The sequence below is a fragment of the Megascapheus bottae genome, chromosome 20, assembly GCF_031878675.1.
Source record: "Megascapheus bottae isolate mThoBot1 chromosome 20, mThoBot2.hap1, whole genome shotgun sequence".
Taxonomy (NCBI): Eukaryota; Metazoa; Chordata; class Mammalia; order Rodentia; family Geomyidae; genus Megascapheus; species Megascapheus bottae.
The window spans coordinates 37,377,810-37,391,074 of NC_143528.1; the positions used below are offsets into that span (position 1 = coordinate 37,377,810).

The 13,265-nt window shown below is 50.6% G+C and overlaps 1 protein-coding gene across 1 annotated transcript in view; it reads left to right on the plus strand.

Moving 5' to 3' along the window:
- Dock5 (dedicator of cytokinesis 5) overlaps nucleotides 1–13,265 on the plus strand; it is a 134,117-nt gene that overhangs the window by 112,027 nt on the left and 8,825 nt on the right. Inside the window, exons 39-48 of the mRNA XM_090353619.1 lie at nucleotides 680–769; nucleotides 1,701–1,805; nucleotides 2,350–2,491; nucleotides 3,722–3,803; nucleotides 4,440–4,524; nucleotides 4,893–4,979; nucleotides 8,035–8,211; nucleotides 9,095–9,178; nucleotides 9,770–9,907; nucleotides 11,099–11,253. Of these exons, the coding sequence (XP_090209745.1) occupies nucleotides 680–769; nucleotides 1,701–1,805; nucleotides 2,350–2,491; nucleotides 3,722–3,803; nucleotides 4,440–4,524; nucleotides 4,893–4,979; nucleotides 8,035–8,211; nucleotides 9,095–9,178; nucleotides 9,770–9,907; nucleotides 11,099–11,253 (1,145 nt within the window). The remainder of the gene's footprint in view (nucleotides 1–679; nucleotides 770–1,700; nucleotides 1,806–2,349; nucleotides 2,492–3,721; nucleotides 3,804–4,439; nucleotides 4,525–4,892; nucleotides 4,980–8,034; nucleotides 8,212–9,094; nucleotides 9,179–9,769; nucleotides 9,908–11,098; nucleotides 11,254–13,265) is intronic.

A 13,265-nucleotide genomic window follows, 5' to 3' on the forward strand; every position in this document is an offset into this window, starting at 1 on the left:
GGGAAGAGGAAGGGGAAGAGGACCCCTGGCAGTTCCTGCACCAGGTCCTCGGCTGCCCACCTCACCCAGCTGGTCTGGCTGATCCCAGGTGGTACCTTGCGCGGCCTCCTCTGTGATCCTGGGTCACTGGCAAGTGGGGAATTTTAGACGATATTGGGTGAAGATGCCGTCTGATAGCTCTTGGGCTGCACCGCACTCCTGTGGCCTCCCAACCATTGCTCACGGGACTGCAGCATTGGAGAGGCCAAGGAGGCACCAGAGCGACCCAGAGGCCTGGTCACCACGAAGGTGGTGTGGGACAAGTGTGATACCACAGTGCCATTAAATAACACTTTCTCTTGGGTATCACTGGGATTTGAACTCAGCTCCTCAGGCTCACTTGCCAGGCAGGCACACCACCATGAGAGCCAAGTCTCCAGCTTCCTTTCCTTGAACTCCTGTTCAAATCGAATCTTGAGGTTTTTTCCATCATATACCTGTAGATAGCCAGGCTTATCTGTACGTGCCACCATACCCATCTATATTAGCTGAGATGATGTCTCCCCATTCTGGCTCCACACATACCAAGTAAGGGATTTGTCAGGCTCGGATCTGATCAAGGGGGGCAGCAGGTGACCCTGGGGCTCCCTGAGACCTGAGCTGCAGGTCCCTGCCTTACCCCGCTTCCCTTCTCCTGCAGATGTGGGAGAAAGCCATCAAGCTGAGCAAAGAACTGGCGGAGACGTACGAGAGCAAGGTGTTCGACTACGAGGGCCTGGGCAGCCTTCTGGTGAGTGAGGGCCAAGGGCTCCCAGCCGGTGCTCTTTCCAGCGCAGGTGCAAATGCTGCTGGAGACGAACATTCAAAACACAGAAAAGGTGCGATCCCAAAGCCCTGATTATGGATCTCCAGATTAGCTGGCCCCTGAAGGTTTGGGACTGAGCAAGGATGAGCCTTGACGGGGGAAAGCCAGAGGCAAAGCCTTGGAGAATGGAGGCCTGCCCTCTGCAGCCCACTCCTCACCAAGAGGCAGAGTCCCTGCTCACAGCACCTGCCTCCCACACTGTCTATCCATGTATGTATGTATGTATGTATGTATGTATGTATGTATGTATGTATGTATCTATCTATCTATCTATCTATCTATCTATCTATCTATCTATCTACCTAGGCCCTGATTCTCTGTTGCTGTCTTCTTCCTTGTCCTGATGACTCCAGCCCTCCTCCCCAATCCCCCCAGGGAGCAGTGCAGGGCTCTGACTGTAGGCACTGCTCCACCTGAAACTAATAATCCTCACTGCTCAGGAGGCTCAAATCCAGGGATCCCAGTTCAAAGCCAGCCCAGGCAGGAAAAAAAATCTGTGAGTCTGTCTCTAACCAGCAAAAAGCTGGAAGTAGAGCTCTGGCAAATGCTAGCCTTGAGTGAACAGAAGCTAAAAGAGAATTCCCAGGCCTTGAGAGGTCCAGTGCCCCAGGACTGGCACATACAAGAAAAAGGAAAAGAAACTTCCTTCTGGCACAATGCACTCACATCTACAGCATCTCACCCCAAATCTTTGGTCATGGGCTTTCCAAATACCTTTTCTCTTGGTTTCTGTGTTACTCGCTCAACAACAAAGCCAACAAGCTGGTGGTTTTCTCTCTACCCTCTCCTGCCTCTCCCCATGCCCCCAGCCGTGTCCTGGTAACCTCCCAGTGGAATGTCTCCTCTTCTTTGGCAGAAAAAACGAGCTTCATTTTATGAAAACATCATCAAGGCCATGAGGCCGCAGCCGGAGTACTTCGCCGTAGGCTACTACGGGCTTGGCTTCCCTGCCTTCCTGCGGGTGAGAAGCCCACGGGGCCAGGTCGGGCAGGCGTGGGGCGTCAGGGCCCCAAGGCTGTTCCAGATGGCTGGGGTGTTAGCAGTTGGTCTCCCATCCTCCACGTGGGAGGTCAGGGCAGATGGCTGCTTCCTGAATTCTGGCCTCTCACCCTATAACCCTGAACAACTCTAGGATTCTGGGAGTTTCTTTGTTACGAGACTCTCCAGGTGGCTGGAGAACAGGGATGTGGTGGTCAAGAGTTCTTCCTTCCTTCTCTAACATGACTGTGGTGTGACTTTGGCCGTGTGGATTGAAAACCAAAATTCCTTGCTCCTGTAAAAGGCCGAGTGATCAGAGAAAGTCACATCCTAAGAGGGGTTAGGCCATTATGTTGTTCCATTCGAAATTATCCCCTGAGGAATCTGATCTGTACCAGTCTCGTGGAAGGTGATGGAAATACCTTGCATAAGATGGCATCCACCAGCCAGGAGAAGGGGTAAACACCGCCTCATGCATGCACCTACTTGCTTTACTGAATGGCTTCCCTTGCTCCTTGGACCTGCAGAATAAAATCTTCATCTACCGGGGAAAGGAATATGAGAGGCGAGAAGACTTCAGCCTGAGGCTGCTCACCCAGTTCCCCAATGCTGAGAAGATGACCAGCACCACGCCCCCCGGAGAAGACATCAAGTCCTCCCCAAAGCAGTGTATCCTTGTCCCCAGAAGCTGGCTGGCTTCCCTCCTGGGCGGGCTCCCTGGGTCCTGTTCAGTGTGAAATCCTAGATCCCTCCCAGAAGTCCTGAGAGACCCATCCTAAGTGGATGTTGAAAGTAAAGGGCTGTGTTTTATAACCCGATAAGAAACTTGAGAGCAGAGGCCTCCTCTTCTTCCTTTGCCACTCTAGGATAGACTTTGAAACCCTGATGTCTTCAGGGGAATGGCTACAGGGTCTCTTCCCCCACCCATCCCACCATGCCACAGATTCCAAAATCCACAGATGCTCAAGTTCCTTACATAAAATAATATTGATTAGGGCCGGGAATTTGGCCTAGTGGTTAAAGTGCTTGCCTAGCATGCATGAAGACCCGGATTCGATTCCTTGGTACCACATACACAGAAAAAAGCCAGAAGTGGTACTGAGGCTCAAGTGGTAGAGCTCTAGCCTTGAGAAAATCCAAGGACAGTGCTCAGGCCCTGAGCTCAAGCCCAGGACTGGCAAAAAAAAAAAAAAAAATAGTATTGATTAGCTGGGCTCTGTGGCTCTCATCTGTAATCCCAGCCACTCAGGAGTCTGAGCTCTAAGGATGGCAGTTCAAAGGCAGCCTAGACAGAAAAGTTCATGAGATTCTTTTTTTTTTTAACATTGTGAAAGTTGCAGTTTATTGAAAAATACATGCATATATAAACACAGTTCATGAGACTCTTATTTCCAATTAACCACCAAAGCATTATAAGTAGAGCTGTGGCCCAAGTAGTCCAGTGCTAGCCTGAAGCAAAAAAGCTTAGGGGTAGCACCCCGGTCCTCAGTTCACACACACACACACACACACACACACACACACACACACACACACACACACACACACATTGCATAGAACCTACCATTTAGTGAATAATGCCAAGAAAAAAAAATCAATACATGTTTAATCAGATACCATTTTATATATGTATATATAATTATTGCATGATATGTATTTCATTTATATATTTCATAAAATACATTTTATTTCTTGCTATTGCATTGCACTGGTTTCCTGTGGCCAGGATTGGGTCTGACTACAGGTGTCCTGCAATAATCCCTCCTTCATCAGGCATTTGGGAAAGCATCAGGGAATGCCAGGGAGTGTGGTGTAGTCTGGGCACCCAAGGGGATGCCTGGCAGTGACATAGAAGAAGCACTGCAAGGCTAGTGTCTTCCTTCCTTAACGAGCCCTCAGACATGCAGTGTTTTACCGTGAAGCCCATCCTGAGCCTGCCGCCCAGCCTCAAGGACAAACCTGTTCCAGAGCAGATCCTGAAGTAAGTGGCTCTCACTTTATAAAGTACTACTGCTTACTCTATTTTGAGACTAATAGGAAAGCCTGGAAGTTCAAAGGGATATGACTTGACTTCTGAGTAGATGGAAATAAGAAGAGCCGTGTGCATGTGTGTGTGTGTGTGCGTGTGCGCGTGTGTGCGTGTCCGTGTGTGTGTGTGTGTGTGTGTGTGTGTGTGTGTGTGTGTGTGTGTGCATACTGAGGCTTAGTTTTGCTCAAGACCAGAGCTTTACCTCTTAAGCCACACCTTCACTTCTGGCTTGCTGGCTGATTAGAGATAAGAGGTTCACAAATGTGTCTGCCTGGGTTGGCTTTGAACTGAGATCCTCAGATGTAAGTCTCCCTGGTAGGATTACAGACGGGAGCCACCAGATCTCTCAGCTCTTCTTTCCACTTGGAGGAATAACTAGGGCTGGGAATCCCAGGTGCCGCCTCTTGAGCAGCTGGAAGGCTGTGGAGATGGGTTGATGGGACAAAGCCGTGCGAATGAGATCAGCAAGCTGAGGGCCCCCTGTGGGTATGGGTACTGGTGGCTGGGAGACGGATCTCCACGCAGAGGGTGGTGGTGTAGTGGGGTCAGGTGAGAGGATATATGCTGTGCTCGCTCCTCTCCTCGCAGCTACTACCGTGCCAACGAGGTGCAGCAGTTCAGCTACTCCCGCCCCTTCCGGAAAGGGGAAAAGGATCCTGACAATGAGTTCGCTGTGAGTGCACCCCGTCTCTCTTCTCACACGAGATGCAGTGGTGATCTCCCCCAGACCTCCACCACAGCAGAGATGAGGACCCTCCCCCGGAACAAGCTGGGTCACCTGCAGGCTATGCGACCTGCCTGGAACACCGAAGGATCCAGAAATGGCTCTGCTTCTGGCCTGCTTTTGACCTGATCTTCACCAACATTACTTCTACGCCCTATGGAGTGGGAGGGCCGGGCTGGGTGATGCTTCACTTCCTGTGTGGGACCAGGCCCTGTGGGGATGGAGCCTCGCTTTCCTCAGCCGGGGTGGGGGGGGAGTGGTTTGCCCTCTGACCTAAACAAATCCCACATCTCAATTCCTGTCTCCGGCCCACCCAGACCATGTGGATTGAGAGGACCACGTACACGACGGCCTACAGCTTTCCGGGGATTCTCAAGTGGTTCGAAGTCAAGCAGATCTCAACGGTGAGTCATCTGAATTGTTACTCAGAAAAGAAGGAACAACAACAGCAAAAAATATATATGATAAAACACTTTCTGTCTGCAGATATAATAGCAGCCTTTGTACACAGAGCTTGTCCAGATTTCTTAAGCCAACTGTGTTTTTCAAAGGACAAATAAAAGGCACGCTTGTATGCCAAGGCAGCTCTGCACCAGTGATGTTTCAACATCGACCGTGAAGGTCACTCACAGTGAATGAGTCTTTGATGGCCCCAGGGCCACAGCTCCCTCACAATCTGACAGCACCCAGCCACGTTGCTGGAACGCGTCTAGGGGTGCTGTGACCCTCACGTCTTCTCTCCCACAGCCTGCTTGTTCTCTTCTGGGATTCTCAGCTCTTCCCTTCCCAGTCGTCCTGGTTCCTCCTCGTTGGTCACTGCCTATCTTGCTTATTATCATTTGCTGAGTTTGTTACAAAGCCAGCTCATCCTGACTGCCCGTTTTCTCTCCCTCATTCACCCCTATCTGATGCTACCAAGAAAGCCTCCCCTTGCCCCATGCCTTCACCTTCTCAGCCCACATTCCTTGCTGCCTCTCCGTGTAAATCCCATCACGTAAACGTGACTATTGTGCATGCCCTGTCATGCTCACACCCCGTTGTGCCCCCTCCCGCCTGGTTCCCACAGCACAGGGCTGGGCCTGTGCACCCCCTCCCATCACCATCTCCACCTCCCTCCCTGCTCTGGCTCCCCTCCTAAGAAGAGGTGTACGGGAACCACACGAAGACCTCCATGCTATTTCAGCCCCCTGTGACTGATCGGAGTCTCATTCTCTGCTTTCTTGCTTTCCTAACTAGCTTCCATCAAGTGGCCTTCTTGGCAAAGCCATCTCTGGAACATGCAAGCTGGATTAGATGCCCTTGGTTCATGCCCTGTCACACCCTGGGCACGTTTTTGGACCTTTCCTGTTTGAATGTCTTCAGCTCCCAGTGAAGCCGTAGACACCCCACAGCCCGAGTAGCAGAGAACCATTGTGTCTGTGGCACCGCCCTGAAGGCGCAAGCAAGCACAGACTTAGTCAGTCTGACTGGCTAGTGAGGGCTAAGATGGCTGCAGATAGAGAGCATGAGCAGACTTGGTTACTGTTCCCTGAGCAATACAGTCTAACCACAGCTTCCATAGTAGTTAAATTGTACTGGATCCTATAATGATGAAAGTAATTGCAGGAGGTGGGGGGGGGGGTGGATAGATAGATAGATGTAGATATAGATTGCGTGCAAATTGTATGCTATATTGTGAGCACTCACAAATTTTGGTGTGCTCAGGGTCCTGTGGTCACCTCCCACAGATACTGAGGGATGGCGGCATATCTCCATCATTTCTATAACTGCAGTGCCTAATACAGTACTCCATAAACGAGTTATACAAAGCTGTTCACAACCAGTCACTAGCATCTCGTGCTTGTGATCCTAGCCATTCTAGAGGTAGAGACCTGAGGATCACGCTGCAAATTCAGCCCAGGCAGACAGAGCTCAGAGATGTATCTCCTATGAGCGGAAAAAGACAAGTGAAAGTACAAGGGCCTGAGTTAGAGCCCCAGTGCCAACACACACACACACACACACACACACACACACGTGTTCACAAAGATTTCTTCCTGGCCAGATGTTGGTGGCTTACACCTGTAATCCTAGCTACTCAGGAAGCTGAGATCTGAGGGTCACAGTACAAAATTAGCATGGGCAGGCAAGTTTGTGAGCCTCTTATCGCCAATTAACCACCTAAAAGTCAGAAGTAGAGCTGTGACTCAAAGTGGTAGAGTGCTAGCCCTGAGCAAAGAAACTCAGGAGCAGCTGAGTTCAAGCCCCACAACTGACCAAAAAAAAAAAATTCTTTCTGGGCTATGTGTGTAGTTAGAGGGTCACCAGAGCAGGCACAGGCCATGGGTTGGGTTCCAACCCCAGTACGCAAGGGGAGTGGGGGAGATTTCTTTAACATGAGCCAAAGTTTGATAGATTCCTTAGCACCATTGATAAATAGTTATTTTCCAGCACTATCGATAACTCATCATTTCTATGGGTATAGTTTCTGTTTTTTGTTGGGTGGTATTGGGGTTTGAACTCAGGTCCTTTTGCTTGCTAGGCAGGCACTCTTACCACTGAGCCATGCCTCCAGGCCTTAGGTAGTCTTCTGGATGGAGTCTTCAGGAATGAATTCTGGAATACCCCATGGGGCTAACAGTGGGCCAAACCAAGGAGGCGGTGTTCCTGGATGCCTGGATTTGGAGGCATTTGCATAGGAGGAAGCGACCTCTGGGTCTGTACTCCACAGGGATCAGTTTCATTTTCATCCCAACTCAGCCTGAAGATTCCAATCCATCCTGTCGTCTCTGACTCTGGTCAGCGCAGAATCTATGCTAAGGTTCCCTGTCCTTGGCTGCACACAAGCTGCGGAGATCACTCGCTTTTCCTTACCAAGGAGGCAGAGAACGTTTGTCAGCGGCCAGTGCTGGCCGTGCAAAAGTGTGTCTTCTCTTCACCTGTTACGGCATACCACAGAGATCTCGGAAGAAGGCAGCACTGATGTCTTCATTCTCACATTTTCTGTGGATACTTAGCCTGCAGGAGCCATCATTTTACCTGCTAAGTCATTTATTTTTCTGCCAGTACTTAAATTCAGGCCCTCTCACTCTTTCTTAGATTTTTTAGGGAAGGCTTGAACTTGGCCTGGGCGCTGTCCCTGAGCTCTTCAACTCAAGGCTACCACCCTACCCTTGAGCCAAGCTCCACTTCCCATTTTCTAGAGGTTAATTGGAGATAAGAGTCTCAGGTCCTTTTGTGCCTGGGCTGGCTTTGAACCTCGATCCTCAGATCTCAGCCTCCTGGGAACTAGAATTACAAGCATGCGCCTGCAAGGTTATTTTAAATAGCTTTCTCGGAATCGTTGCAACACTGTTTGTGAAAAGGTATGCTAGCAGAATGCCCCTTCAGTGGCTTGAGGGGAGTGCTTGCATTTGCCGTGGCCCTTGCTGTGGGCGGGGCTCACGTGTCCCGATTCCCGGTGCTCTGTCGGTCCTTCAGGAGGAAATGAGCCCCCTGGAGAATGCCATCGAAACCATGGAGCTGACCAACGAGCGGATCAGCAACTGTGTGCAGCAGCACGCGTGGGACCGGTCGCTCTCCGTGCACCCCCTGTCCATGCTGCTCAGCGGCATTGTGGACCCCGCCGTCATGGGGGGCTTCTCCAACTACGAGAAGGTGAGCAGCCCCGCCCCCCCGCCGCGCCACGCCCGGGCCTCCGAGGGCTCTCCTGCACAGTTCTCCATGGGTGTTTTGTGTCCGTGCTCCACCGTGGGAGTGAAATGATCGGTAATCCCTGCTTCTCTTCTCTAGCTGTCACATGGTCCCCTGCGGAAAGCTGATGTTGGGAATTAACATGGAGTTTTTATTCCCCCCGTGATAGGTCTTAGTGGCAGGACTGAGTGTGGACTGGCAGGCCTGGTATCGCCAGGAAATTGTAAATACAGCCAGCATTCACTCTCACAGAACGCCTTCATTTCTGCATGCCATTTTGTCTCCAACATAAACTTTTGGACAGATGATGAGTGACAAGATGCAGGTATCGATACAGGAAGAGACGAATGTGTGCCCATTCATGTCACGTGGAAGAGAGGAAAACCACCAGTCACGGCATCCTGTCCACGACATCTTTTGTTGCTATGCTGGGATGGCGCCCAGGGCCTTCCCCAGCAAGTGCTCAACCACTGAGCTCCACCACCTGCTCACGTGACATATCTATTGTCATTTGGTCTTCTTTCTCTGGAAAGTTTGTATCTCACCAGGCGACATGTTGCTTTGCGGATGATCTTTATTTTATTAGCACACACGTGCCCACTTGCTTACTGGCAGTGAACTCTAGCACGGAATGCTCTTGATTTCAGAAGCCCAGTGGATCGCAGTATTTTCAGTCATCCACTGCAGAGCAGAGCCCAGGGAAAGTGCATTTGCAGTGAGATGTGGCTGTTGTGGCAGAACGGAAGACCTGTTTCACCTTTCCAGACTTCTTGCTGTGAGGGTCAAGAGCAGGGAGTGGGGAAGAGGGCTGTGTTCCTAATTAATGCTCTGCCTCCTCTGCTCCTAGGCCTTTTTCACAGAAAAGTACCTGCAGGAGCACCCTGAAGACCAGGAGAAGGTGGAGCTGCTCAAGAGACTTATAGCGTTACAGGTGTGCAGAGCATTGCAGGTGTGCAGAGCATTGCAGGTGTGCACCCCGGGCCTTGCCTCTGTGGGTAGCCATGGTGCCTGGCCCCACCATACTTTCCAGGCAGGGCTGAGTCTACACAGCCAGGTGTAGTATATTTTCCTTTCACTTTTTTTAAGCCTTGAGCACCACACCCTACACACGTTCCTATTTGACAGAGACTGAGGGATGGCTGCTAATCCAGCTACCCAGTGTTAACCTGAGCCTCCCTGGAGCTGAGATGCAAGTCCATAAACTTGTTTCCAGGCCTCTGAAGCTGCCTGGGCGGTGTTGGCTGTGCTTGTCCCCTATTTTTATTTTTTTTGATAATAGTAGAAAATGCAGCCATCAAATCGAAGGCCCATCCATTTCCTATCCACAGAGACAGCCAGGGTTCAGTGGGATTAGTTCTCTCCAGTCCTTTCTGTGTTCTCATGTGGCCTCCCTTCAATCCCTGACCTCTCAGCTGAGAAGTGGTGTTGGCATCCTCTCGTCACCCCTGCCAGCTACCCTATCCTGCCCCTAACCCTGCCCCATCTCCCCCTTCATTCCTGTTCTGCCTGTCCGTCCTCACAGATGCCTCTGCTCACGGAAGGGATCCGCATCCATGGAGAGAAGCTAACAGAGCAGCTCAAGCCGCTGCACGAGCGCCTGTCCTCCTGCTTCCGGGAACTCAAGGAGAAAGTGGAGAAGCTCTATGGCGTCATCACGCTGGTAGGCTCATCCAAGTCCTGGGCTCTTCCCAGGCCCCTGTTTACCTTTCATGATGCTGATCAGCTTTCAGCCAAAGCAGAGTCGTAGCAGCATAGCAGCTTTCAGCCAAAGCAGAGTCAAGAGAATGAAACAGAGGCAGGAGAGAAGCAAGAGACAGAGAGATGGAGAGAAATGAGAATGTGACTATCCTCTGTCTTTGCTTTTTTTTGTATGTACGTATGTATGTATGTGTGTATGAGTTATTTTATCTTATTTATGCCCAACTGGGGCTTAAACTCAGGGCCTGGGCACTGCCCTTGGGCTTTTATGATCAAGGCTACTGCTCTGCCACTTGAGCTATAAACTCCATCTCTAGTAGAAAAGTTCATAAGACTCCATCTCCACTTCTCCAATCAACGGAAAGCCAGGCTAGAGTTGTAGTTCAAGTAGTCAAACACCAGCTGAGCCAGCAAGCTTACCCAACACAAAAGTGGCATTTGCCACTTCACTTGGTGGCTTTACAAGTCAGAGTCTCGTGGCCATTCCTGCCGAGGCTGGCTTTAAACTGCAATCCTCAGATCTCAGACTCCTGAGTAGCTAGGATTACAAGTGTGGGCCACCCCCACTGAGCTTGAGCTTTGTTTTTTTTTTTTATTTTATTTTTTCTGAGTTCCAGCACAGGGGCTTGAACTCAGAGCACTGTTCCTGAGTTTCTTTTGCTCCAGGCCAGTGTTCTACCATTTGCATCACAGCGTCACTTCCAGATTTTTCTATTCATGTAGTATTGAGGAATCAGACCCGGGGCTTCACACATGCTAAGCAAGCAAGCACTCTACCACTAAGACACATTCCCATCCATCCCCATCATTTATTTATTTATTTATTTATTTATTGTCAGTGACTGGGCTTGAACTCTTGGGTGCTCTCCCTGAGTTCTGCAGCTCAAGGCTAGCCCTCTACCACTTTGAGCCACAGTAGTACTTCTAGTTCTCTGGTGGCTAATTGGAGATAAGAGTCTCACAGATTTTCATGCCCAGCCTGGCTTTGAATCGAGATCCTCAGATCTCAGCCTCCTGAGTAGCTAGGATTACAGGCGTGAGCCACCAGCTCCTGACTTTTTATGTATTTCTAACAAACCAACTGGGCAGCTGCATCAACCCCTCCAGGCTGTACTCCAGGCCCCCTCACCCCGAGCGGCCCTGTGTTTTTCAGCCGTCCAACCTGAGGGAGAGGAAGCAAAGCCGCACAGGCTCCCTCCTGCTGCCCTACATCACGTCCTCCACTCTGCGGAGGCTGTCCGTCACCTCCGTGGCCTCCACATCCTCCAACTCCTCGGAAAATGTTTCCTCCAGGCCCGGATCAGATGGGTAAGGTTGCACCTGTCCTCTGGGGGTGGGAGGGGGGTGGAGCAGAGCAGAGAATAGAGACAGTTAATATCTGTTAGCCTGGGTCACCAAAATGGCACGTGGTCATTCCCAGGGGAACAAAAGACCAAAAGTTCCTTGCCTTGAGAATAGGTGTGTTATTAACCATGGCTTCTTCTCATGGCTTTCCTTGTGCGGAGTAGAATTATGGCAATCACAGTTAATACAAATGAATCGGGCTCACTGTGGTTACTGCTCTTGAGCAACCCGGGTATGAGAGGGACACCCAGGGCCAGCGAAGTCCCCAGAGCCGAGCGAGATGGCAAGTATCCAGGACCCAGCCCTCCCCCAAGTACCGGGGAGAAAACAACACTGAGCCAGGAGCTGTGTCAGCCATGAAAGCGCAGCAGATCTCTCTTTATTGTGTCCAGCACTTCGTTATATACTGTGGGGGAAAGAGGAGATGGGAAAGGGGAGAGCAGCCAATAGAGAAAAGGCCAAGGTGCTATCACTAAGGGTCAGGGCAGACTTTCAGACACTGGGCAGGACTGGTGCAGAGGACCTGCCCTACTGGGGTTCAGTTAAGTCATGTGCACAAATACCTCAAGAGAGGTACGCGAGGAATGCCTGGCCAAAGTCCTTTGATGGCCTCAGAGATGGAGACCAGGCCCCAACAACTCCCCCTTTTTGTTTGTTAAAACAGGGAGGCCAAGCATGCAAAGCCCCTGTCTTAGGTCGTCCCCTTCAGGGGACCTTACCCATCATTGAGTGCTCTGCAGCCTTCTGTCCCACGGTACAGATCACCCCCGGGTCTGTCTTAGGTTGTCCCCGCTCCAGAGATCTTTCCTGTCATTGGCACTCGGGGAGACGTCTAAGGGGAGTCGAGGGATCCCTCTTGGTCATAGGGCCCATTGGCATCGGCAGCAAGCCTCTGGTAATACACCTGTACGTTCATCAACTGAATGGATTCTATCCTGCTTTGACTTTTGGGGCTCTGTGTTATCAATAAGGCCATACAGGAGTATAGGACCCGGAAAAGGAAGGACATAGGGTAGCCATCCGTGCAGTCCGGTCCAGAGGAAGTTGGCTTGTAGCTCTTCTGCGTCTTTCAAGATCTTCTCGGACTGTTCCTGATCGATTCACATAAAAACAGCATTCCTCCTGTAAGAAAAGACATACCCCTCCCTTAGTGGTTAAGAGGTGGAGTCCTCCACGATTTTGCAGAACTACCGCAGCCAGGGAGTCCAGTTGTTCCTGGAGATGTAGAAGAGTACTAGGAGCAGCCTGCAAATCGTTCATCATCTGTTGAGATAAAGCTTTACAATAATGTAAGGAGGTCCCCAGCCCCGCCGCGCCCGTAGCGGCCCCAGCGGCCACTCCGAGGCCTGTAATCATAGGCATCATTGAATTGCTCTTTTAGCTCTCCCCCCAATATGCTCAAATGTGGGGAAAGGGAGGCTTTGATTATTTGGGACCACATCAATATCGGGGAGCACAATAGCAGGGGCACAGAGCCCAGTCCAGTTTCTGGGTAGGAAACTGAGTGCGTCCCCTCCACAAATAAAGACCATCCGTTAGGAGGACCGAGGAAGGTACCATTAATGCTAATATTGTTTTGACAAAACGAATGGTGAATATGCCCGACATCTATATTACTAGAACTGTCGGGGAATGGGTTGGATTTGAAACATGAGCTCTGGGGAGAAAAGGTGTACAAGGAAGCTCCAGACCTTGGTGGCAAAAGGGGGCATTGCGTATTACACTGAGAGGAATTAATAAGAATAGCATCGGCCTGTAACTGCCCAGGCTTCATGCAGAGCCAGCAGTACCCTGCTAGGTTTGGATTGTAATGTTAAGCAAATTAAAGGCAGCTTGCAGGAACAACTTGCCTCTTCAGGTGTAGCAAGAGGATGATAGACCTGTGGGGTCTGGTTCTCAATAATTTTATCTACTACCTTTTTAATTAAATGTTTTTGAGCTTGATCTTGTGCCCCGCCCCCATCGGATACATCAAC